Source organism: Scyliorhinus torazame, chromosome 12 (genome assembly GCF_047496885.1).
Source record: "Scyliorhinus torazame isolate Kashiwa2021f chromosome 12, sScyTor2.1, whole genome shotgun sequence".
In the NCBI taxonomy this organism is placed as follows: domain Eukaryota; kingdom Metazoa; phylum Chordata; class Chondrichthyes; order Carcharhiniformes; family Scyliorhinidae; genus Scyliorhinus; species Scyliorhinus torazame.
This window is the reverse complement of record NC_092718.1, coordinates 205276706-205303442: the sequence shown is the minus strand read 5'-3', so window position 1 is coordinate 205303442 and position 26737 is coordinate 205276706. Positions and strand designations below refer to the sequence as shown.

General features: G+C 45.5%; 1 protein-coding gene across 1 annotated transcript in view; it reads left to right on the top strand.

Annotated features, from left to right (window-relative positions):
* LOC140386904 (lissencephaly-1 homolog) overlaps positions 1 to 26737 on the top strand; it is a 134484-nt gene that overhangs the window by 73884 nt on the left and 33863 nt on the right. Inside the window, exons 3-6 of the mRNA XM_072469757.1 lie at positions 13697 to 13781; positions 18279 to 18353; positions 19542 to 19748; positions 24846 to 25014. Coding sequence (XP_072325858.1) covers positions 13697 to 13781; positions 18279 to 18353; positions 19542 to 19748; positions 24846 to 25014 — 536 coding nt within the window. The remainder of the gene's footprint in view (positions 1 to 13696; positions 13782 to 18278; positions 18354 to 19541; positions 19749 to 24845; positions 25015 to 26737) is intronic.

The window sequence follows — 26737 nt, the reverse complement described above, 5'->3', positions numbered from 1 at the left end:
ATTTAAGATCAATAAGCATGATGTCAGTAGTGGAGAAAATTCTAGAATCCATTATCAAAGATTTTATAACCGAGCACTTAAAAAATCGTGGCAGGATCAGACAGAGTCAGCATCGATTTATGAAGGGGAAATCATGCTTGACAAATCTACTGGAATTCTTCGAGGATGTAACTAGTAGACTTGCCGATGCATATATTTGGACTTTCAGAAAGCTTTTGGCCAAGTGCTGCATGAGAGATTAGTGTGTAAAATTAAAGCGCATGAGATTGGGGTTAGTATATTGAGATGGATAGAAAACTGGTTGGCAGGCAGGAAACCAAATGTAGGAATTAATGGGTCTTTTCAGATGAACCAAGTTGAGTGGGAGGGTGAGCTGTGAGGAGGATGCAGAGATCCTTCAGTGTGATTTGGAAAAGTTGAGAGTGGGCAAATGAATGGCAAATGGTAGCAAAAACGAAAGAGCAGACTATTATCTGAATAGCCATAAATTAGGAAAGGGGAATGTGCAACGAGACCTGGGTTCCTCGTACACCAGTCACTGAAGGTAAGCAGGCGGTAAAGCAGGCAAATGGTATGTTGGCCTTCGTAGCGAAGATTCGAGTACAGCAGCAGGGATGTCTTGCTGCAATTATACAGGGCCTTGGCAAGGTCACACCCGGAATGTTGTATGAAGTTTTGGTCTCCTTATCTGAGGAAGGATGCTCTTGCTCTAGAGGGAGTGCAGCGAAGGTTTACCCACCTGATTCCTGGGATGGTGGGATTGATATATAAGGAGAGACTGAATCAGTTAGGATTGTATTCACTGCTCAGAAGAATATGGGGGGAATCTCGTAGAAACGTATTAAATTCTAACAGGACTAGACAGGGTAAATGCAGGAAGGATGTTCCCGAAATGGATGTGTCCAGAACCAGGGGTCACCGATATATGGTAGAGATGAGAAATTTCTTCACCCAGAGTGTGGTCGGCCTGTGGAATTTGTTGCCACAGGAAGTAGTTGAGTCCATCACATTGCATGTTTTCAAGAAGCAGTTAGATATAACACTTGGGTGAAGGGAATCAAAGGATATGGGGGGGGGAGGTGGGATTAGACTATTGAGATGGATGATCTGCCATGATCATAATGAATGGTGGTGTTGGCTTGAAGGGCCGAATGACCTCCGCCTCCTATTTTCTATGTTTCTAAGTTCATAAAAAACAGTTGTGATATAAATTCATCACTTATTTCATAGCAGATTTGAGAATTAAATCTTGTGTTTCTTTCAAAGTATTTTGGAGATAGATCAGAAACCACGTGCTCAGGATTAGGACAAAACACCTTTTTCCCCCTTCCAACTCCTGTGACAAGGATCGCTAGCTGGGAAATAATGAAAATCGCACATTGAAAATGCAGTTTAATAATCTTTATTAGTGCCACAAGTAAGCTTGCATTGACACTGCAACAAGGTTACTGTGAAAAGCCCTTAGTCGCCACATTCCGGCATCTGTTCAGGTACACTGAGGGAGAATTCAGAAAATCCAGTTCACCTAACAAGCACATCTTTCGGAACTTGTGGGAGGAAACCGGAGCACCCGGAGAAAACTCATGCAGACACGGGGAGAACGTGAAGACTCTGCAAAGACAGTGACCCAAGCCGGGAATCAAACCCGGATCCCTGGCGCTGTGAAGCAACTTGTGCTACCGAGCCATTGTGAAAACACTCAATTATTTGGAAAAGTCTTTAGGTTTTCCAAGTAAAATCTTTAATGAACACATTTAAGACAATAATCTGATTTTTTTTTTTTAAATGTTTAATCTTATTCTAATATCTCTATTTGGAATGTTTTATGGGAACATGGTGGTCTGTTTGCCCAATCTTGAGATAATATACGCAATCAAACTAATGTAGTTGGAAAATGCAGAAATACTCGGGTCAGGCAGCATTTGTAGCAAGAGAAAGATCGTTTCAGATCGTTGACCTTTCATGAAAAACGGATATGATTTTGAGATATGCCAAGTTTTAAGGAAGTGAGGGAGCGGGGTGCGAGGGTCAGTGTGGGTGGATAAAGGGGAGAAGGAACAAGTGAAGGTCTGTGATGGGATGAAGGCAGGAGAGACTATGACAAAAGGGATGATGGGGCAAGGCAAAGAAGGTCAGTAATGGGACAAATGAGATAGGAATATCAATCATCCCAAACAGCTGGCCAAAAAATGGAAGCAGTTATGATCTGGAATTGTTGAACATGACATTGAGTCCAGAAGGTTGTGCAGTGCTTAATTGAAAGATCAGATACTGTAGCTCAAACTTTCCTTGGTGTTGGGGGACAAAGAACAGAAGTAATGGGAGTGGAGCAGATAATTAAACTGACGGGCCATTGTAAACACAAGGTCACCCTTGCTGACTGAACATAGATTCAGTAATCGTTTTGTGGAATGCCAATGTTTGGTGTGTCCAATGTAAAGGCGACCACATCATGAGCAGTGACTGCATTTATAATAAATTAAAGGTACAAGTAAATCGCTATTTCATCTGGAAGCAATGTCTGGAATCCGGGGTGATAGGAAGAGGGGACGTAAAAGGGGAGATAACGCATCACCTGTGCTTGTGAGGGGAGGTGGTGTTGCGGGTGGTTCAAGAGTGGACTCGGGTATCCTGGAGAAGCATTCTCGTTGCAGTGAGGTGGTGGAATTGGTGGAGGATAGTCTATTTAATGTGGAACGGTGTTTTCTCCTTTCTTTCTGTGTGCCCCCACTGTTTCACTGCGCAATCACTTTAAGATCACCACAGGGACTGCTTGTGTGCATTTTAAAGGGAACACTGCTTATGCATGGCGTGTTTCTCTTCACAGCAAATTTCCAGTTGCTGTGGTTGGACAGCTTAGAGGGAACACTGATATGCAGGCTGGTGAGGTTGAAGATCTGGGCAAGGGAAGACCCAATTATGGTTCTAGGAAGGAAAGCAGAAGTTCAGGAAATGGGACAGATACAGTTGAGGGGAGTCATTGATCAAAAAAAAAATCCAATATGTATGTACATCCACTCCAGTCCTACTCACTCATCCTCCGCCTGCCCACCATCTTTGTCCAACACATTGATGACTGTATCACTATTCTTATTCCTTCTGCTTCAAACTGAAAAATTACATCAACTTTGTTTCCACCCTTCCATCATCTTCACATAGCCCATCTCCAATTCTTTCTGTCCCTTCTTTGACTTCTGTCTCAAATCCTGGAGATAGTAATCAGCCCATCAACTCCCATAACCACCCTTTTTCCCACTTTAATTTCTGCAAAGACTCCCAGTTTCTCAGTTGATGTTGTATGTATTCTGATAATGCTACCTTTCACATCAAAGCTTCCTGTCCTCACTAGACTGGTTCACAGTGCTCTCAGCAGTATCCGTCACATTTTCCCCGATCACAATTTTGGAGTAATACTTCTGGATCAGCTTTTTATAAGGGAAAGGTGTATGTCAATATTCTGTGTGCATGACTTCCGGTGGCGGCTATGAAGGAGTAAGTCGCACATTTGGTGGCTCTCACTCTGGTCAGACTTTTGATCTTTCCCCTGTTTTTTCTACCGGACTTGAATTGTAAAACGGATGTTAGTGGCAATTGTTTACTGAATTTCCACTTTGGTGCATGGAGAGAAGGACTGGAAGTGTTCGTAAGAGCAGAAACAAAAAGATAGAGGAGGCTTGGGCTGTAGCTGCAACAGAGGACAGCATGGCGGAGGTTCGGAAATCTGGCTTGTTGACCCAGCAGTCTATGGAGCAGCTTATGCAAGTCATTCAGAAAGGTTTTGCTACGCAGAAACGGGACTGCTTGGACCTGGTAAAAGAGTTGATTGAGCGGTTGGAGCATAGATTGGATGCCCAGGATCGGGCGATCCAGAAAGTAGAGAAGGTGCTGGCTGAGCATGAGGAACATCAGATTGCGGTGGAGCTGGAGGTGGGGATGCTGAGGGACCAGCAGAAGAAGCTCCTGGAGAAGGTGGAGGACATAGAGAATAGGTCCCGCCAGCAGAACCTAAGAATCGTCGGGCTCCCGGAGGGGTCCGAAGGAACGGACGCTGGGGCATACATCGCAGACATGTTTGTGAAGCTGCTGGGGGATGGTGCATTCTCCCGGCCCTTGGAGGTGGATCGGGCTCACAGAGCACTCGCGAGGAAGCCGCAAATGGGAGGACCCCCCCCCCCCCCCCAAAGGGCAATGGTGGTGAGATTCCACAGGTTCTCGGATAAGGAGCGCATTCTATAGTGGGCCAAGCAGACACTGAGCTGTAAATGGGACAATAGCATCCTGCGAGTTTACCAGGACCTGGGTGTAGAGATGGCCAGGAGAGCAGCAGGCTTCAACCAGATCAGGTCGATCCTTTTTGAGAAAAAGGTGAAGTTTGGACTGTTATATCCAGCCCGTCTCTGGGTCACGCATGAGGATTAGCACTTCTACTTCGAGTCGCCTGAGGATGCGTTGGACTTTGCGAAAAAGAAAGGGCTGGTGATGGATTGAGAACTTTTGAACTTGGCTGCAACGTTCATGTTTTTGTTTTTTTCTTTTTGTTTCTCTGTTTTTGTAAAAAGTTTCTCATTTTGCGTTTCATGGAAGATGTTTGTGATGCCGTTTGCATTGATTTGGAACCAGCGGTAGAGCTGAGTGAGTTAAGGTTTTCATTTGCACTGTTGGGGTATGGAGGTGTGCTTGTTTAGATTTTGGTGTTTTTCTGTTGGGCAATTGTGTGGGGATTGTTTGATATTGGAGTTTGTATGAGCGGTGTGGGGAGGGAACAATAGGTGGGAGACGGCGCCCGGGATGGGGGCCACCAAGCTAGCTGGGCGAGCTAGCTCATGGAAGCACAGTGGGGGGTGTGCATATGTTTGGTTTAGTAAAGGGGTTGGGTTACAGGGTGTTGGTACTGGGGGGGGGGGGGGGGGGGGGGGAGGAGAGGGGAGAGGAGGGGAGAAGAGAGGGGAGAGGAGGAGGAGAGTGTTCTGCTGACGAGGGAGGGACTTGGGCTGAGGGACAGAGAGGAGGTTGGGGGCGGGGGCTGCATGGGGATGGACCGGTGGTGGCGTGGATCACCTGGAATGTTCGAGGGTTAAATGAGCCCGTCAAAGGGGCACGTGTGTTCGCGCATTTTAGGAGATTGAAGGTGGACGTGGTAATGTTGCAGGAGATGCACCTTAGAGTAACGGACCAGGTTAGAATGAGGAAAGGCTGGGTCAGTCAGGTCTTTCACTCGGGACTAGATTCAAAGGCTAGAGGGGTCGCGATCCTGATCAATAAGCAGGTGGTGTTTGAGGCAGGTAGAATAGTCTCTGTCGTGGGAAGCTAGAGGGGGTGCATAAAGTGTTCTCCCAGATTGATTTCTTTATTTTGAGCAGGGTCTTGCTGGCTGGGGTGGTGGACACGGGGTACTCGGCGATCACAATCTCAGACCATGCTCCGCACTGGGTTGACCTGCAGGTTAGTAACCAGCGCCCGCACTGGAGGTTGGATGCGGGACTTTTGGCGGATGAAGGGATGTGCGAGCGGCTGAGGAAATGCATTCAGAGCTATCTGCAGGTCAATGAAACGGGGAAAATTTCAGCAGCAGTGGTGTGGGAAGCACTGAAGACAGTGGTCAGGGGGGAGCTGATCTCGATCCGGGCCCATAGGGAGAAGGTGGACAGGGAAGAGATGGACCAACTGGTAAAGGAGATACTACAGATTGATAGGAGGTATGCGGAGACCCCAGAGGCAGGGCTTTTGAGGGAACGGCAGAGGTTAAAGGCGGAGTTTAGCTTGTGGACCACAGGGAGGGCGGTGGAGCAGCTGAGAAAGGCGAGGGGGGCATTCTATGGACATGGAGAGAAGGCCAGCAGAATGCTTGCACAGCAGCTTAGGAAGAGGGAGGCAGCGAGGGAGATAGGGGAAGTAAAGGACGGAGATGGGAACCTGGTTGGTGATTCAGTACGGGTGAATAAGGCGTTTAGGGATTTCTACAGCAGGCTGTACAGGTCGGAACCCCCTACGGGGCCGGAGGGAATGACGCACTTCTTGGAGGGGCTGAGTTTCCCAAAGGTGGACGGGGAGCAGGTAGAAGGGCTGGGGGCCCCAATCGGGCTGGAAGAGATAGTGGAGGGCTTGAAGGCCATGCAGGCAGGTAAGGTGGACGGGCACCCAGTGGAGTTTAGAAAAAGTTCTCGGGGATATCGGGGCCGATGTTGTTGAGGATGTTCAATGAGGCAAGGGAAAGAGGGCTGCTGCCCCGACCATGTCACAGGCAACGATTTCGCTGATTCTTTTTTTTTTTTTTTGATAAACAATTTTATTAAGACGTTTTGGCACAATAAACAACAATAATATAAAACAGTGTGCAAAAAACAATCGTTATGGTGCAAGAAATCCAGCTCCCCTCTCACAAGGACCAGCCTAACTACCCCCCCCTAATCTCCGTTACCCTAACCCCTCTTCTCTCCCCGCCCCCCCCTGCTGACGATTAATTTTCCGCGAAGAAGTCGATAAATGGTTGCCACCTCCGGGCGAACCCATACAGTGACCCTCTCAAAGCGAACTTAATCTTCTGCAGACCGAGAAAGCTCGCCATATCTGATAGCCAGGCCTCCGACTTCGGAGGTTTTGAGTCCCTCCACGGCAGCAGAATTCGTCGCCGGGCTACCAGGGAAGCAAAGGCCAAAACGTCAGCCTCGCCCTCCCCCTGGACTCCCGGGTCCTCCGAACCCCCAAAAATAGCCACCTCTGGACTCATCACCACCCCTGTTTTCAGTACCCAGGACATAACATCCGCGAACCCCTGCCAGTACCCCCTGAGTTTTGGACATACCCAAAACATGTGGACATGGTTCGCCGGCCCTCCTAATCCCAATGCACCTGTCCTCCAATCCGAAAAATTTACTCATCCTTTACTGTCATGTGGGCCCGCTGGACAACCTTAAATTGAATCAGGCTGAGCCTGGCGGATGTTGCGGTTGCGTTTACCCTGCTCAATGCCTCCGCCCACAAGCCCTCTTCTATCTCACCTCCGAGCTCCTCTTCCCACTTAAGCTTCAGCTCCTCGGTCTGTGACTCCTCTGCTCCCATACGTTCATTATATATATCTGAGACCCTCTTCTCCCCCCGCCCCGCCCCCCAACCCATCCACTGGACACCACCCTATCCTGGATCCCCCCTAAGTGGCAGGCGTGGGAAGGATGGAATCTGTCTGCGTAGAAAGTCCCGCACTTGCAGGTACCTGAACTCATTCCCTCTCATCAACCCAAATTTCGCCTTTAACACCCTCATGCTCGGGAAGCTCCCTTCCAAGAACAAATCCCCCATCCTCTCAATCCCCGCCCCCCGCCATGCTCGGAATGCACCGTCCATATTCCCCGGGGCAAACCGGTGATTGTCGCAAATTGGGGACCAAACCGATGCTCCCATTCCCCCCACGTGCCTTCTCCATTAGCCCCAGATCCGCAAAGTCGCCACCATTATGGGGCTGGTGGAGTACCGTGCCGGCGGAGGCGGCAGGGGCGCCGTAACCAGGTCCGCCAAACTGGTCCCCCTCCACGAAGCGGCCTCCATTCGCCCCCAAACCGACTCCGCACCCACGATCCACTTCCTTACCATAGCTATGTTGTCCGCCCAGTAGTAATTACTAAAGTTTGGCAGCGCCAACCCCCTTCCCCTCAGTTCCTCTCGAGCATCCCCTTTTTCACCTGCGGGGACTTTCCTGCCCACACAAATCCCATAATCATTTTATTAACCTTCTTGAAAAAAGACCGTGGAATGAAAATGGGGAGACACTGGTAAACGAACAGGAATCTCAGGAGGATCGTCATTTTAACCGTCTGCACTCTCCCCGCTAGTGTCAGTGAGGGCACATCCCACCTCTAGAACGCAGCCCTCATTTGCTCCACCAACCGAGACAAGTTCAACTTGTGCAGATGGCCCCAGTCCCGTGCCACCTGTATCCCTAAGTATCTACGACTGTCCCCCACTAACCTGAACGGCAGCCCCCTCAACCTACACTCCTGGCCCCTCACCTGCACTACAAACAACTCACCCTTTGCCATGTTCAGTTTGTACCCCGAGAACCGGCCGAATTCCTTCAGGATTCCCATGATTTCATCCATCCCAGCCACTGGATCCGTGATGTATAAGAGCAGGTCATCGCCGTATAATGAAACTCTGTACCCCCCCCCCCCCCCCCCCCCCCCCCCCCCCACCCCCTCTCCCCCATACCAGCCCCTAGATGCTCTTAGGGCAATTGCCAGCAGCTCTATTACTAATACGAACAGCAGTGGGGAGAGGGGACATCCCTGCCTTGCCCCACGGTACAGTCTGAAATAGTCAGATGTCGTCCTGTTCGTCCTCGCACTCTCCTCCAGAGCCTGGTACAACAGTCTGACCCAGTCGATAAAGCCCTCCCCGAACCCAAAACGTCCCAATACCTCCCACAGATAGTCCCACTCAACCCGGCCGAAAGCCTTCTCTGCATCCATTGCACCACCTCGACCTCAACCTCCTTACTCTCCGGGGGCATCATAATCACATTCAGCAGCCTTCTTAGGTTGGCCACCAGCTGCCTGCCCTTGACGAACCTGGTTTGCTCTTCCATAATGACGTCTGGCACACAGTCCTCAATCCTAGCCGTCAAGAGCTTGGCCAGAATCTTAGCATCTACGTTGAGCAGAGATCAGCCTATAGGACCCACATGCCTCCGGGTCTTTGTCCCGTTTCAGTATCAGGGAGATGGTGGCCTGCGACATCGTCGGGGGTAACACCCCTCTGTCTCTTGCGTCATAATAAAAAACCTTAACCAGCACCGGCCCCACTATCTCGGGAGAACCTTTTGTAAAACTCCACCGGATACCCATCCGGCCCCGGGGCTTTACCCAATTGCATGGCCCTCAAGCCCACCAATATTTCTCTCTTTCCCTGGCCGCTTCCCTCTTACTCAGCTGCTGTGCCAGCATTCTCCTGGCTTTCGCCCTGTGCTCGTAAATTGCACCCCTCTCCTTCCTAAGCTGCTCCACAGCCTTACCTGTGGACAACACCCCAAACTCAGTCTGTAGCCTTCGTCGTTCCCTTAATAGCTCTTCCCTCGGGGTCTCCGCATATCTCTTGTCTGTCTGTATGATCTTCCTTACCAGTCGGTCCATTTCGGCCCTGTCCGTTCTGTCCCTATCTGCTCTGATCGAAATCAGCTCCCCTCTCACCACCGCCTTCAGCGCTTCCCAGAGGACCGCCGCTGAGACTGCCCCTGTGTCATTGACCTGCAGGTAGTTTTGCATACATTTCCTCATCCTCTCACACACCGCCTCGTCCGCCAACAAACCGACCTCCAGCCTCCATTGAGGGAGCTGAAAAACTTATTTTGCAGACCTGCAGATCAACCCAGTGCGGGGCATGGTCCGAAAAAGCGATCACCGAATAGTTTACGTCTATCACCCCCGCTAACAAATCCCTGCTCATGATGAAAAAATCAATTCGGGAATACACCTTATGGACATGTGAGTAGAACGAAAACTCCCTCCCCGTGGCCGACTAGCCCTCCATGGATCAACTCCCCCCCCCCCCCCCCCCCCCCCCCCATTTGCTTAATGAACCCCCTCAGTTCTTTCGCCATTGCCTGCACCTTACCCGTTCTTGAGCACGACCGGGGGTCAAGGACTGTGTTAAAATCCCCTCCCATAATCAGCCTGTGCGAGTCCAGGTCAGGTATCTTCCCCAGCAGTCTTTTGATAAACTCCACATCATCCCAATTTGGGGCATATACATTGACCAAGACTACCCTCATCCCCTCAAGCTTGCCACTCACCATGACAAATCTGCCTCCCCATCCAAGATTGTGCTGCCCTCCTCAAATTGCACCCATTTGTTGACCAAAATCGCAACCCCCTGGTTTTAGTGTCCAGCCCCGAGTGGAAGAACTGGCTAATCCAGCCCTTCCTCAATCTGACCTGGTCAGCTACTTTCAGATGAGTCTCCTGAAGCATTATCACGTCCCCTTTCAGCGCCCTCAGATGCGCGAACACACGCGCCCTCTTTACCGGCCCAATTAACCCTCTAACGTTCCAGGTGATCAGCCTAGTTGAGGGCACCGTGCCCCCCCCCCCCCCTGCCGATCAGCCATCACCTTACTTGGAACCACCCCCAGCCCCTGTGTCGCGCTTCCCCTGGCCCGCCTCCGGGCAGCCTCCGACCTCCTAAGTCCCTCCCTTGTCAGCAGAACAACTATCCCTCTCTCTCTCTCTCTCTTCCCCCCCCCCCCCTCCCCCGAACAACAACAACACCCATAAACTAACTAAATACACCCCCCCCCCCCCAAAACCTGGCTTCCGTAGACCAGCTCACCCAGCTAGCCTGGTGGCTCTCGACTCCGGCGCCAACAAGTCTCTCACCCATTGTTCCCTCTGACCCATCCCCCCCAGCCCATCAACGCCGCTTCCCCAAACCAGCCACCCTTGAGCAATTGCTCTGAACTGAAACAAACAAAACGAGAAACAAAGAAAACCCTAACGCTAGTGCAAATGAAATAAAACAGAATAAGTAACAGGCATTTCCAACCCCCCCCCAATCCGAGCACAAAAAGCAGCACCATATCCCTTAACCTCCCTCTTGTATCCCAACAAAAACTCAAGTACAGGAGGGAAACAGAAAGACCAGGAAAAGGAAAAACCCCACATAGCACCAGAAAAATGTGTAAACATCACTGTGTCTTATTAACCCAAGTCCAAAAAGTCCTCCGTTCGGCACCAGCCCCTCTCTCTTGGCGAAGTCGATTTCGCTGATTCTTAAGCGGGACAAGAACGCAGAGCTGTGTGGGTCCTACAGGCCGATTTCCCTGTTGAATGTAGATGCCAAGTTGCTGGCCAAAATCTTGTCCTCCAGGATCGAGGATTGTGTTTCGGACGTTATTGGGGAGGACCAGACTGGGTTTGTTAAGGGCAGACAGTTGGTGGCCAATGTAAGTAGGCTGTTAAATATGATCATGATGCTCCCGGAAGGTCGGGAGATGGAGGTCGTGTTCGCAATGGATGCAGAAAAGGCTTTTGATCAGGTAGAATGGGATTATCTGTGGGAGATATTGGGACGGTTCGGATTCGGGCAGGGCTTTATTGACTGAGTCAGGTTACTGTATCAGGCTCCTGTGGCAAGTGTACGGACGAATAGAACAACATCGGACTATTTTAGGCTGCACCGGGGGACGAGACAGGGATGCCCCCTCTCCCCACTAGTTTGCGCTGACTATAGGGCCGTTGGCAATTGCTCTGAGAGCCTCAAGGGGCTGGAGAGGACTGGTCCGGTGGAGCCAGGGTTTCACTCTATGCGGATGACCTGCTTCTATACGGGGATGGAAGAAATCATGAGGATTCATGGGGAATTTGGCCGATTTTCGGGGTATAAGCTTAATATGGGAAAGAGTGAGATGTTTATGGTCCAGGCGAGGTGACAGGAGAGGCGACTAGGAGAGCTGCCTTTTAGGTTAGTAGAGGGAAGCTTTAGGTACCTAGGCATCCAAGTGGCGTGGGAATGGGACCGGCTGCATAAATTGAATCTGGCCCGGCTAGTGGACCAAATGAAGGATGATTTTCGGAGATGGGATGCGCTTCCGTTGTCTCTGGCTGGGAGGGTGCAAACGGTGAAGATGACTGTCCTCCCGCGATTCCTATTTATATTTCAGCGTCTCCCCATCTTTATTCCGCTGTCCTTTCTTAAGCGGGTCAACAGAGTGATCACAGGCTTCGTCTGGGCAGGTAAGACCCTGTGAGTAAGGAAGGTAATGCTTGAGCAGAGTCGGGGAGAGGGCGGGCTGGCGCTGCCAAATTTTAGCAACTATTACTGGGCGACTAATATAGCCATGATCAGGAAGTGGATGGTGGGGGAGGGGTCGGCATGGGTGCGTATGGAGGCGGCTTCATGTAAGGGCACCAGTCTGGGGGTGTTGGTAACTGCGCCTCTGCCGCTCCTGCCGGCACGGTACTCCACCAGTCCAGTGGTGGTGGTGGCCCTGAGAGTTTGCAGCCAATGGAGGAGGCATGTGGGAGCAGTGGGAGCATCGGTCTGGGCCCCAATCTGTGATAATCACCGGTTTGCCTCGGGGCGTATGGACGGGGATTCCGGTTCTGGCGGAGAGCTGGGATTGAGAGGATGGGGGATATGTTCATAGAGGGGAGCTTTCCGAGTACGAGGGCATTGGAGGAAAAGTTTGGGTTGGCGAGGGGAAACTGCAGGTGTGGGACTTGCTTCGTAAACAGGTGTCAACCTTCCCGGTCCTACCGCTAAGGGGGACTCAGGACACGGTAGTTTCCAGAGGGTGGATAGGAGAAGGGAGCATCTCGGACATTTATAAGGAGCTTATGGGGTCGGAGGAGAGGCAGACCGAGGAGCTGAAGCGCAAGTGGAAGGAAGAGCTGGGAGGTGAGATAGAAGATGGTCTCTGGGCAGATGCGTTGAGTAGAGTCAACGCGTCCGCAACATGTGCCAGGCTCAGCCTGATACAATTCAAGGTCGTTCATCGGGCTCACATGACAGTGGCCTGGGTGAGCAGCTTCTTTGGGGTGGAAGACAGGTGTGCAAAATGTGCAGGAGGACCAGTGAACCGTGTCCACATGTTCTGGGCATGTCCGAAGCTTAGGGGATTTTGGCAGGGGTTTGCAGATACCATGTCCACGGTGTTAAAAACAAGGGTGGCGCTGAGTCCAGAGGTGGCGATTTTCGAGCTGTCGGAGGACCCGGGAATCCAGGAGGAGAAAGAGGCAGACGTTCTGGCCTTGGCTTCCCTGGTAGCCCAGAGACGGATAATTAGCTTGGAGGGTCTCCAAGCCCCCGAAGGCGGAGACCTGGCTATCGGACATGGCTAGCTTTCTCTGTTTGGAGAAAATCAAGTTTGCCTTGAGGGTCACTACTCGGGTTCGCCCGGAGATGGCAACCGCTCGTCGACTTCTTTGCGGAAAATTAATCGTCGGGGGTGGGGCGCGAGATTAGAGTCAGGGGTTAATAAGGGTGTGACCTGTGCGAAAGGTAGATGGCTTTTGCACTATGTTTATGGTTTCATGTATATTGTTTATTTTGTTGTTGTTACTATACCAAAAATACCTCAATAAAATGTTTATTAAAAAAAGAAAATATTCTTTGTGCATGCTGTGTAAGTACAGGCTTCCAGTCACTAGGTGGTGCCTTTTGGTCTCCACATTTCTGGAGTTGAAGAACAATTATTTAATATTCATCCTTCAAATTATCACTTTCTTTTCCCTTTAGAGTATCAGTGATGTCTCAATTGATTGTGTGTTCGCCTCTGAGTCAACAGGCTCTGGGTTCAAGTCCTGCTTCAAGGCTTCACATAATTCAAGACTGAAAATCCACTGCAGTGATGAGAGTGCTGCACCGTTTGAGGGGCTGACTTTTGGATGAAATGTCAAACCAGAGCTAGCTGCCTGCTTGAGTAGACGTAAAAGATCCCATAGCATTATTTCCAAGAAGAGTCTGTTGTTATCCACAGTGTTCTGGCTAATATCATTCCTCAGTCAACATTATAATAGAACTAATTATCTGGTCAATATAACATTGCTGTTTGTGGGAGCTTGCTGTGCACAAATTTAGCTGTTGCTTTTCCTACATTATAGCAGTGAATGCACTTCCAAGTACTTAATTGGTTGTGCAAAGTGCAAGTTTTTTAGAACCTCAGAATATGGTTTATTTTCACTTTTTAAATTTTAAATTCATTTTTCAGAAATCGAGCAATAGCTGATTATCTTCGCTCCAATGGATATGAAGAAGCTTATTCCGTTTTTAAGAAGGAGGCAGAATTGGATATGGTAAGTCAATTTGCTTTGCTGTTCACAAATTTGGTCAGTACAAAACGTGGTTGAAAGAAATTGTTGCCCATCAGTTGTGAGTTGTGAACGAATTTCATAACTTAGTATGCAATATTATTGCACAGAATTGAGGCAATTCCGTTGCTGTCAAAAGCTTCCAGATACCAGAAAACTGAGAAGTTAGCAATAAGTGTGGTGTTGGACAATTGTGCTTCCAACAACCTGCTTCGTTGCGTGTCAAGCTGTCCCACGATGCATAGAACCTTCATTTACTGCTCAGTCATACTCTGCATCCTCGCCCACATCTGCTTCATTACTGCTTTTTTAATTGTCTGCCTGCATCAGCCCTTTTCCACTACCATTCCCCCAACATTACCAAAACTGTAGTCAATTCGGTCAACATTTGACTTTTCCAATTTTCTCCCACTTCAATCTTCCACCACTTCACGTTATTCAAAGCACCTCAGTCTCACAAAATCCTACATACTTCCATCTGCATCCTTTCCTAATCTTGTGCTCCAGCCAAACAAGTTCAAAATTTTCACCCTAACTTTTAAATCCGTGCCTTATTGCTTCACTTCACCTGATCTTCAGCAATCTTGCATCTTCGCATTTTGTCTTGTACAGCTGTAATATCAAGCAGCTGCTTTTCCACTGCTTCATAGTGATGGCTGTTTTCTTCTGGATCTTGCTGCATATGTCACTATGCATTTCTTCTGAAAACTGCACTTAACGCTGAACTCACTGCATTTCCTCTCATGTATAGCACCCATTTTCATTTCCCTGTTCCTTTAACATAAGGCAACAATGAAGATTGCTAGAGATGTGCAAGTGTGGATTGGCTGCTGCAAATCTCCTGGAAAGGAAACATCACAAATAAGGTGGCTGGTATCAAGAGTTTGCACTCTGTTGACTTGGATTCTGGGACCTTCTGCAGACTTTGAAATTCAGTGAAACGAGTAGAAAATGAGTTGCTTTATTTAACATTTCACATTTTTGTACCTTAATATCAGCTGAAGGGGCTTTTAAAACAGTTTTTTTTTTAATTCTGAAAAAGGCATAAATCAAGGCCACGTCCTGACCTTGGTAGACAACCTGAATTTAATTTTAAAATAAAATAAAAAATTTTTAGATTACCCAATTCATTTTTTCCAATTAAGGAGCAATTTAGCATGTTCGATCCACCTACTTTGCAAATCTTTGGGATGTGCGGGCGAAACCCATACAAACACGGGGAGAATGTGCAAACTCCACACGGACTGTGACCCAGAGCCGGGATCGAACCTGGGACCTCGGTGCCTTGAGACTGCAGTGCTACCACTGCGCCACCGTGCTGCCTCAAAATTTGACATGTTCTGCCATCACCCAAGTGACTTGGACCCGAATTGCAGCCGTATTGTTTTGAATTCCCCCAAGTATGTGACAGCATAAACCAAAGCCAACGTGTCCAACCAAGTGAAAAATAAAATCGCCTGGGACTCTGTTCTGGGTCATTCTTTAATAACCTCAACCCAATGTCCGCTGAACAGAACAGTGTAAAAAGCTGTGCAAGCTCCACATACCTGCATAGCTCCTCAGCAGAGACGGCAAACTGAAAGGACAAATGTATTAACCCCTGTGTGGAGTTGGGGAATATTTTAGCTTGTAACCTTTAATGTAGTCATTGAGAATTTTCCTTAGTTTGTGATCTAGCCATGTTTCATTGTCCATCTGAACAAGATTTGTTCGAGGTCCAAACTGCAAGTCCTCTCTGCAACAAGCTAGATTGGTGCTTATCCATGATCTTTGCTGATAATCTGGATGAAGGAAGGTACAAGGGAAAGAAATGCCATTTTATGTAATAACACCGTTTCAATATTTGCACATCGAATTCTAGTACTTTGTTGTTGCTGAAAATTCATCTAATGTTATTAATAATAGCTTATTGTCACAAGTAGGCTTCAATGAAGTTACTGTGAAAAGCCCCTAGTCGCCACATTCCGGCACCTGTTCGGGGAGGCCGGTACGGGAATTGAACCCCCGCTGCTGGTGGTGTTCTGCATTACAAGCCAGCTGTTTAACCCACTGTGCTAAACCAGCCCCTTTTATGCGTACTCCGAGGTGCCCAGAACATCAGTAACATTTGAGTTCACGCTGCTTACTATTGGAGTCAAAATTTAAATATTTGTAACGTTTCTGTTGGGCATATTTTAATATAGCTTGTTAGATAATTTGGATATTCTGAATTCTCCCTCCGTGTACCCGAACAAGCGCTGGAATGTGACGACTAGGGGCTTTTCACAGTAACTTCATTGCACTGTTAATGTAAGCCTACTTGTGACAATAAAGATTATTATTATAGCTTTATGATCAATGGACTCCAATACTATTTTTAAAAAATTTCAAGTACCCAATTATTTTTTTCCAATTAAGGGGTAATTTAGCGTTACCAATCCACCTACCCTGCACATTTTTGGGTTGTGGGGGTGAGACCCACACAGTCAGTGACCCGGGGCCGGGATCGAACCCGAGTCCTTGGCGCCCTGAGGCAACAGTGCTAACCACTACGCCATTGTGCTGCCCCTTCAATACCAATATTGATATAATTACTATGTACAGAGGACTTTCATTCGGGTGTTCTGTGCAAGTTGAACTTCTGCAGCTGTATACAACTGTTATGTTCTGCTTTGTATGCTTCAGACCTGCCTGTCCTCAGTCTAGCTGTGCGTCAGTTGTTGTCTTTTTGTTGAACAGGCATTTCGCTCTTTTATTGTTGCTTTCAAGATGCCTCAAGTGAATTTGACAAATTGCCTAAAGGGAGACCTGTTTATCGATGTGCATGACAAAAGTTCCATAAACAGTAAAAATTGTAATTCCAAACTTGAGCTTTAAAATAGGAAACCTTGTCCAAACTTCCAAAAATCAGCTGCACATATTTTGGGTTGTTGGGGTGAGAGCCAGGCAGCCACGGGCAGAACATGCAAACTCCACACGGACAGTGACCCGGGGCAGGGATCGAACCCAGGTCCTTGGTGCCGTGAGGCAGCAGTGCTAACCACTGCACTACCATGCCATCCAGCTGCAGTTTTTGATGTCATAAACATAAGGTTTAAATCCTTGACAAGTCTTTGATATTCCAAGCAGAAATTATGGAAATGTTATTGCACATTCATGTCTTGCCTTCTTTTAAAATTTGGGACATTGATAGATAGTAAAGTGGTGTATGCTATGTGTGCAAGTTTTTAAAGAATTCATTCATGAGATGAGGGTGTATGGGCGGCACGGTAGCACAGTGGTTAGCACTGCTGCTTCACAGCGCCAGGGTCCCAGGTTCGATTCCCGGCTTGGATCACACTCTGTGCAGAGTCTACACGTTCTCCCCGTGTCTGCGTAGGTTTCCTCCGGGTGCTCCGGTTTCCTCCCACAAGTCCCGAAAGATGTGCTTGTTAGGTGAATTGGACATTTTGAATTCTCCCTCTGTGTACCGGAATGTGACGACTTTGGGCTTTTCACAGTAACTTCATCAGTGTTAATGTAAGCCTATTTGTGACAAAGATTATTATTATATTTGTTGCCCATCCCTAATTGCCCTGAACTAAGCAGCTTGCTAGGCCATTTCAGAGGGCAGTTAAGAGTCAACTGCATTTCTGTGGATCTGGAGTCACAAGTTGGCCAGACCAGGTAAGGATGGCAGATTTCCTTCCCTAAAGGACATAGTGAGCTAGATGGGCTTTTATGACAATCGACAATGGTTTCACTGTTATTTAGACTTTTAATTCCAGATTTTTATTGAATTCAAATTTAAACATTTGCTGCGGGATTTTAAATCCGGGTCCCCAGAGCCATACCCTGGGTCTCTGTATTACTAGCCCAGCAACAATGCAACTATGCCATTGCCACCCCAGGTAAATGGATACCAAGCACAGAAGTTCCTTCAATTGTGGCAAGGCTTCCAGGTAAATGGATACCAAGCACAGAAGTTCCTACAATTGTGGCAAGGTGGCACAGTGGTCAGCATTGTGGCCCCTCAGTGCCAGGGACCAGCATTCAATTCTGACCTTGGGTGACTCTGTGTGGAGTTTGTACATTCTCCCCATGTCTGCGTGGGTTTCCTCCGGGTGTCCAGGTTTCTTCCCACAGTCCATAGATGTGCATGTTAGGTGAATTGGCCGTACTAAATTGCCTCTTCGTGTCCAGGGATACGCAAGTTAGGTTGTAGGTTTGTGAGGATGGGCCTAGGGTGGGACTCTTTCGGAAGCTTGGTGCAGACTCAAATGGGTCAAATGGCCTTCCTCTGCACGGCAGGGGTTCTATGATAATTCACAAATCTTGAGAAAGGTATGAGATGGAAGTTTTCTCACCTGATTGAGTTTGGGATACAGACTACAATGAAAGGTGATGAATTTGGATCAGTTTAACAAGGAAGGTGTTAACTGTTTGAAATAAATAAGTTACAGATAATAGGAAAAAATAGATTTGTTATCCAACTAAACTGCAATATTTCTTTTTACTCTTTAGAATGAAGAATTAGACAAGAAATATGCTGGGCTGCTGGAGAAAAAATGGACCTCTGTGATTAGACTACAGAAGAAGGTAATTTTCTAATGTAATTTGTTGGGCAGTTGTCAGAAGACGACTGTCGGGTCCATGTGCATTTGCCTAATTTCGTTGACCTCAACTCCATGTGCTGCTTCCCAACTCATGAGAGATGCCAAACGATCTCAATGTCATTACAAGATTCCAATGTTATCTTTGACCCTCACGGGCAACCCCAAGGAGGATCAACTTTTATTCATTTTTCAGAAATGCATTTAACACAGTTTAAGAACTGCCACCTGTGGAATCTGATTTCTAATGCCTTTTGAGAAAATCTAAACTGTTCTAGAAGACAAATCAAAATTCCACATTTCTGAATTGACATCTAATAAAATGAGGGTTTGCTTGATGACATTTTCAAATGCATATCTTTTTCACCAAATAATTTTATCTTTATTTCTGAATGTAGAATTATTTTTAAACTCCAATGCCCCCTTGGGTTATGTATCAAGAAATTGTTTTAGATATTCCTATCTGCTTCCAGTTGTTTTTGTTGTCTGCAGTCTTCTTTATAGATGTGCCACTTTTGCACTCCAGAAACAAAGAAACCATTCAGTCAAGTGTGGTGTTCAGTTTCATTTGGGGAATGAACAGTGGAAAGAGAACAACTTAGTTTGCTTGAATTCTACATTTTGCAAGATTATGGAGCAGCTTGGGAATAAGGAGGAATATCCTATTACAGAACTGCACCCTGATCCTAATTTGTTGCCTAAATTACATTTCTCTTGCAACAAAGTTGTTCAATATCAAGTAGATTAAATGATTTCTATAAAGTTTCCTCTCCTAGAACACCAAACGCAACTCGTGTTTTGAACATACAAGAAAACTCTCTGCAATTAATTGATCCAAAAAAAGTCATTTATGTTTATTTCACAGCTACCAAATACTCCTTTTTGTTGCATGTAATCGGCCCCATATTTTATCAGGCACTTAACCCTGCTCAGTAGTGAAGTGTGCTTTGTTGCTTCAAGTTCTTAGAATGTCCGTTGAAATTTCCATCCATTAAACTTGACCCATGCCAACAAACTGCAATGAGCCCTTACAGGATCCTAGCTATCATTGGAATTGTCACTTCCCTTTCCTCGAGTTACACTTCCAAATTTCGAAGTTTGATTCCCATAAACCTACCTGTCCTTAATTTCAAAATTAAAGTCCTGAATAGTTTGTCTTAATTCTGTTTAACAGGTTATGGAATTAGAATCCAAACTCAATGAGGCAAAAGAGGAGTTCACTTCAGCTGGCCCTCTGGGTCAAAAACGTGACCCAAAAGAATGGATCCCGCGCCCTCCAGAAAGATACTCTCTGAGTGGGCACAGAAGTCCAGTCACACGGGTTATTTTCCATCCAGTCTTCAGTGTCATGGTATCAGCCTCTGAAGATGCCACAATAAAGGTAAAGAATGCTTTTAATAAAAACACTTTAAAAGTATTTTAATGAAGTTAAGGCCTGCTGCAGGACAAATATATAATTCTGCCTAATTCTACTTCTAGGTATAGTCTGTGACCAAATTATGGACTTGGATCCATTGCTTAATTGGCCATAGCCATGATTAAAGAAACCTGGCTCTGAATGGAAGTGTTTGAGAAAATAATAATCCACCATGCGGTTTTTAAATGCAGTACAGCATCTTTTTGTGTGATCTGTTTTTGGAAGAGTGTTTGGAACTTGTAGTTCTTGTACATAGCAATGTTAGTGTTGTAAGTACTGACTTTGGATAATATAATATCTGCTGTTAATGGAGACTTTTTAATGAAGGGATGGGGTGACTTAATTATCCTGTTTGAAATTAGAAATTTTAATAAAAGAGCAAGTAAAACTTAACATTTGTTGACGGGTGATTTAAATTAAACCGTATGTATGATAAGTTATATTTGCTGAAATAGATCTTGAGTGATAACTTGGTACGCTTGGCAGCTGGCATTTTGAAGTAGTTATGCAGAGTTATGAATGCGATCGAACTGAATTAATTTTCTGAACTTAATATTATAATTACCTCCATTTTGATAAATTAAGAGCTTTCATTCTGTTGACAGGTCATTGTTCTAAGTTTATTTTACAAGAGTTTGGAAATGCAGCCTGGTCTGTTGGGCAAAATTAGCTTTTCTCATTTGTGAGAAGTGTCGATTTTTTTTTTTTTTTTTTTGTAAATTCATATCGGGTGGCCAAGTTATTGCTGATCCTCAAGCAAGATAACGGAACGGGCTAAAAGGACATGGTAAGCATTGGATGCCGTGTGCACATCCAATCAGTGCTGGCACAAGACAGACCACACAAACTGAACAACTGCAAAATATTTGAAAACATTATGCTTTTAATTCAGTTGGTCACTACACCTGGTGAAATTGTGGTTTGGTATTAGCTGAAGAAGCCTATGGTTACTGCAACGTACTTTTTCCCAGGTCTGTGCTGTTCCTGAAAACCATTGCATCGCTTTAAAGGTTTTTTCAGTTTAACATTGCATCCCTAATTGCTTTTAGCTCTCTGGTTCATTTTCTACCCCATACTCCTCAAGGCACCAATTTCATACTTGGCACACCGACTGCCCTTTATTATTTTCCCAAATGTCTATTTTTGCATGATTTTGGACAATGACTGTCAGCAGGTTTTGAACTAAGGGTGATCACTGCCTGACCCAACCCTGCATTCCCATGATACATATATGTACGTTGCCAGCTAGTAGCTCCTGTTCTAATCCAGGCAATCAACCTTGATTTTTTTTTAAATCCAGAGTACCAAAATCAGTTGAGCTTCTTTTGCTGTTCTTGCTATAATCAGCCAATAGAGCACAAAATGATCATTTAAGGATCCTGCATCTTCAGGAGGTATTGTGGAAATGGCAAAAAGTGAAATAACATTTCAAAAGCATTTTTGTAGTGCTTTTTGACAATTGTAGGTTTTTATTTTGCAGAGTTTCCTAAACAGTATCCTGACTTTAGCAGAATATTTGGATGTTGTCGGGCATTGCATGTCAATTTGGCTTCAGTTCAGGTGGACTTTATTTTCTCGAACATTTGATTAGTGATTTTCTTGCTGCGTGAATGCGTGCTACTGCAGAGCTATTAGACTGGTGTGGGCTGGTGGGTGCAGGTGTTATCCTCCTTTGTTTGAGGACCTAAAAGTTGAAATGGACACTGTTGTAATAATGCATGCATTCTTAGATTTTCTGTTTAAGCAAGGCAAGTTGTTCGAGGAGGGCAGGTTTTCTGTAAGATTGATGATTTTTGACATCTCGCGCTGCTGTGTTTGCAATTTTGATTATCAAGTATAGAATTCTTAAGGTACTCAGCACTTGGCGATTGCCATATGGTCAGCTTGCCATATGTCTAGTAAGATTATAAATAAGTTTCAGGCTTTTCTAATTGTTCGATTCCAAATTATGGAGTAAAATTATCCTTTTTATAAGGTTTTGTTATGGCACTTGCCGTTGCAAAAAATAATTGTTTTAATTGTGGCTGACAGATAATGACTGTCTGACTTACCTGCCCCATCCCTTCCCCTTAATCCGTCCTAATGTTAAATGAAATCAGTAGCAAAAGAATGGGGAAATATTTGTATCATTTTGTAACCCTCATAGATCTATATTCATGGATATTAGTATTTATTGAGAAGGGATGATGGAGATGGCAGTCAAGACATTTTATAACTTTTCTTGCAGGATAAATTAGCTGCCTATTTAGAAGAAAGTGAACATTTGTTTCCAAGATGAGAAATATTCATGAATGTGGCCATCACGTTGGTACAGAACTGCTTTTTAAAAAAATTTCCTATTAAGGGGTAATTTAGTGTGGCCAATCCACCGACCCTGCACACCTTTGGGTTGTGGGGGTGAGACCCATGCAGACATGGGAGAATGTGCAAACCCGCCCAGACAATGACCCGGGGTCAGGATCGAACCTGGGTCCTTGGCGTTGTGAGGCAGCAGTGTTAACTACTGCTCCAATGTGCTGCCCCAGAATTGTCTTTATCATGATGAATTTTATAAAGACTATAATAAATCTATCCAGCAGACAGGAACTAGTGGTTATGCTGACTAGTGTAATCAGTGGATGGATGTCTGTGGGTTTTATAGCATACCATCTCCATAATGCTTTTTAAAATTGTGGATGAAAAGAGTTTTAAGATTGCAGAAAAACCTGACTGAGTTATTTTCATGGTTAATTTAAAAAAAAAAAAAAAAAAAAAATTTTTTTTTAGAGTAGCCAATTATTTATTTTTTCTAGTTCAGGGGCAATTTAGCGTGGCCAATCTACGTACCCTGCACATCTTTGGGCTGGGGGGGTATGTGAAATCCACACAGACACGGGGAGAATGTGCAAACTCCACACGTACAGTGACCCAGGGCCGGGTTTCGAACCTGGGTCCTCAGCGCTGCAGTCCCAGTGCTAACCACTGTGCCACATGCCGCCGCCCCCGTCATGGTCAATTCTTTATTATCTTTATTATCAGGAGCAGCACAGTGGCGCAGTGGTTAGCATTGCTGCCTCACAGCGCCAAGGTCCCTGGTTCGATCACAGCTCTGGGTCACTGTCCGTGTGGAGTTTGCACATTCTCCCTGTGTTTGCGTGGGTTTCGCCCCCACAGCCCAAAGATGTTCAGGGTAGGTGGATTGACAACGCTACATTGCCCCGTAATTGGCAAAAATGAATTGGGTACTCTAAATTTATAAAAAGAAAAAGTAGTCGCCACACTCCGGCGCCTGTTCAGGTACACTAAGGGAGAATTCAGAATGTCCAATTCACCAAACAGCCCGTCTTTCGGAAGTGGGAGCACCCGGGGACACATGGGAGAACATGCAGACTCCGCACAGACAGTGACCCAAGCTGGGAATCAAACCTGGGGCCCTGACGTTGTGAAGCAACGGTGATACGATCTGTGCTACCTTGTCACCCTGTAATTCTAACGCCCTGCACATAAATTCAAGCACCGTGACTTTTCTTTTGAGAAGCTTTCACCCATTAAACTCGAGGGGTAGGCTTACTCTTCTCTCCACTTAACCTCCTTTACGAAAGATGTTAAAATCTGGAGTGCAGATCCCTGGCTTGCTCAAGTGCGTGTTCACATGTGAGCCTTCAGAAACTTACTGGACTATTTTGTATAAGAGCTGAAATTATCCTCACCCACTATCCACACGTGCAAACTTCACAGCAGGAATCACTGACCAGCTAACTGAAGTGGAAACTCTCACAAAATAGAAGCTAAATATGCAGATGCTGGAAATCTGAAAAAATGGAAAATGCTGGAAAACACAGCTGGCCAAGCAGTATCTGTGGAGGGAGAAACAGCTAACCTTTTGAGTCAGTTCCAATGAAAATATAGAACATACAGTGCAGAAGGAGGCCATTCGACCCATCGAGTCTGCACCAACCCACTTAAGCCCCCACTTCAACCCTATCCCCGTAACCCAATAACCTCTCCTAACCTTTTTGGTCACGAAGGGCAATTTATCATGGCCAGTCCACCTAACCTGCTAGTCTTTGGACTGTGGGAGGAAACCGGAGCACGTGGAGGAAACCCACGTAGACACGGGGAGAACGTGCAGACTCCGCACAGACAGTGACCCAGCGGGGAATCGAACCTGGGAACCTGACGCTGTGAAGACACACTTGTGCTACCGTGCTGCCCCGATATTTAACTCTAAACATTAACTCTGTTTCTCTCTGCACAGATGCTGCCAAACCTGCTGACTTTTCCAACATTTCTGGTTTTAATCACATAATGGAACAGCTTCCTGCATAGGCATATCAATTTGTAACTATCTAAATTGCATGCTACCTGTAGTACAATCTTGTTTCTTTGCTTTCTGTATTTAGTGCAGATACATAGTGTATTGATGGGTATGTCCATAAGACTGGCAACCATGGAAGCAAATGAAGCTATTTGCTTTTTTTTAAACAAACGCACACAGGTACAAGAAAGCAAAAAGGCAATGACATTTTTGTATTTTAAAGAGGTGGTTCTTTTTGCCTTTCCATCCTATGGCTTTTAAATACTCCCATGTTTTTTGCCATTAAATGAATTGCATGTTGGAATTTTTAAAATGGAATTTGTTCTGCATGTACCAGTTACAGTTTTCAATAAAAAGACCATGCTCTAACCTACAATAAAAAGACCATGCTCTAACCTACAATAAGACCCAGCAGCTAGTTATGAAGCTAAAATTAGCAATTGATTATTCTAATTACCATTTTCTATTTGCATATCATTAGTCTTTGATAGAAATTTTATTCAGAAGAATAATTGCCTGCAAGTCCGTTTTGGAATAAATGAAAAATCTGATTTGCTGTCATTTGGAGCTGAGCATAACAATTTAATACCACTTCACATATTACTTTCTCAGTGATGGCATGGATTATGTTGTGGAACAGTGTTCAAGATAATTAACTCTTCACCAAGATGGTGAATTGTCCTGCTGTGTGTAAATGAGAGAATGTGTAATTGGCAAAAAAAATCCTGCAGTTTGTGAACTCTAGTTTTGTGTTCACCTGATAGGTTTGGGACTATGAGACTGGAGATTTTGAACGTACACTGAAAGGTCACACAGACTCTGTACAAGATATCTCCTTCGATCAGAATGGCAAACTGTTGGCATCCTGCTCTGCTGATATGACCATCAAGCTCTGGGATTTCCAGAGCTTTGAATGCATTAGGACCATGCATGGTAAGTGTCAATTTCCTTTCTTGGAGTCCGGATGTGGTGCGGGGTGGTGGAGTTGCAGATGGTGCAAGAGGAGCAAGTGTCCTTTTTATCAGGCAGGTAAAAATCAATATTTTCCATAAATTGCATCTTAAGCAGAGTAGTACTTCATAAATCTAACAGTAAATTTAATTCATTACTGTCAAAAATCTTAATTCCATGATCTTAGATAATTTATCTTGCAGTGTACTGCTTCTGAAAATGCTTCAAATAATGTTTTTTTTATGTTGAAATTCCTACTTGACAATTTTACCCTTTACTCATCACACTGTTGAGCAGCATTTCTAATCCAGAAATGATATCCTATTTCCTTACAGCTGGTTATCACTTTGAATTAAACGGGCCACTGTGAGAATTTTGGAGGTCCTCCCTTGAATAATTTTCCTTCTGCCTTGCTCCTGACCCCTTTCCCCATCTTCACCAGAACTCAGTTTTAACTCACATAGAGGGTTGTAGGCACAGTTCTGTTCATAACTGCAATTTTACTGCTGTCCTTGTGGATTTTTTGACATTGCTTCATGTTTGTGCACTTGTTTACTAGTAGCTGTGCTGATTTCAATGGCTATAATTGAAATTTTAAATGCAATAGAATTGTACTGAGGTGGAGGGACTATCCAGGAAAAGCCACAACTTTGAATTTGGATTGTCTAAGCAAGGACTGACCATACTAGAATCTGACTTAATTTGGTGTTCTCTGGATCCATCAATCAGTTTGATACTCTTTGTCATGTAGTTCAAAAAATATCGGCAACAAAAGCAGACCCTGATTTTAAATCAACCAGGAGTAAATTCCTACCAGGAAAGTATAGTTACACAAAAGTCAGAAATTCCATGTCATCTTCGCTTTGTGCTACATCTAGCTTTGTTACTGTCTACCCTGATTATTCACCGTTGAAATATAATCAGTTTTATTTGCAAGGTTACTATCCATTTAATTATGTTCATGAACGCAAACGTAACCTGCCATCCTTGCATAACCAGGTTGGTTATTGATGGTGTAGTCTGATGATGCATAACACCCACAGGAATGTAAACACATCCTTGGAAATGTTAACTTCATCTCCTCAAGGTATTATAAGATGATTGACATCTGACACATGTGATGATTTTTCAAACTAGTTTACATGATGGGAAACTAACTTTTGAGAATATTTGACATGTTTTATGATTTTTTTGTAAAAATTCTTGAGTATTACACTTGTTGCAAAACAGACTTTTGCATATACACAGTAATTCCTGCAGAATAATTAAAATTAAATGCCTGTCATTCAGGCTTAATTGTTAGCACTTTTCTCCCTCTAGGTAAGAAGGCAGTGAGATGAAGCACCGCTCCAGGTCTTGAGTATATAGACCAAACTAACAATCCAGTACAATAGTGAGAGAACACTGTATTTTGAGGTGCTGCTCTTCAAATGAGATGTTGAGCCAATGTCAAGTTTACTTGATGGAGTGGTTAGCACTGCGCTGAGGACCCGGGTTTGATCCCATCCCCGCATCACTGTCTGTGTGGTGTTTGCACATTCTCCCCGTGTCTGTGTAGGTTTCACCCCAAAAACCCAAAGATGTGCCGGGTAGGTGGATTGGCCACGCTAAATTGTCCCTTAACTGGGGCAAAAAAAGAATTGCACTAAGTTTTTTTTAAAAAGTTTACTTATTGGAGTGCTTTAAGTGACCATGGCACTTTTTG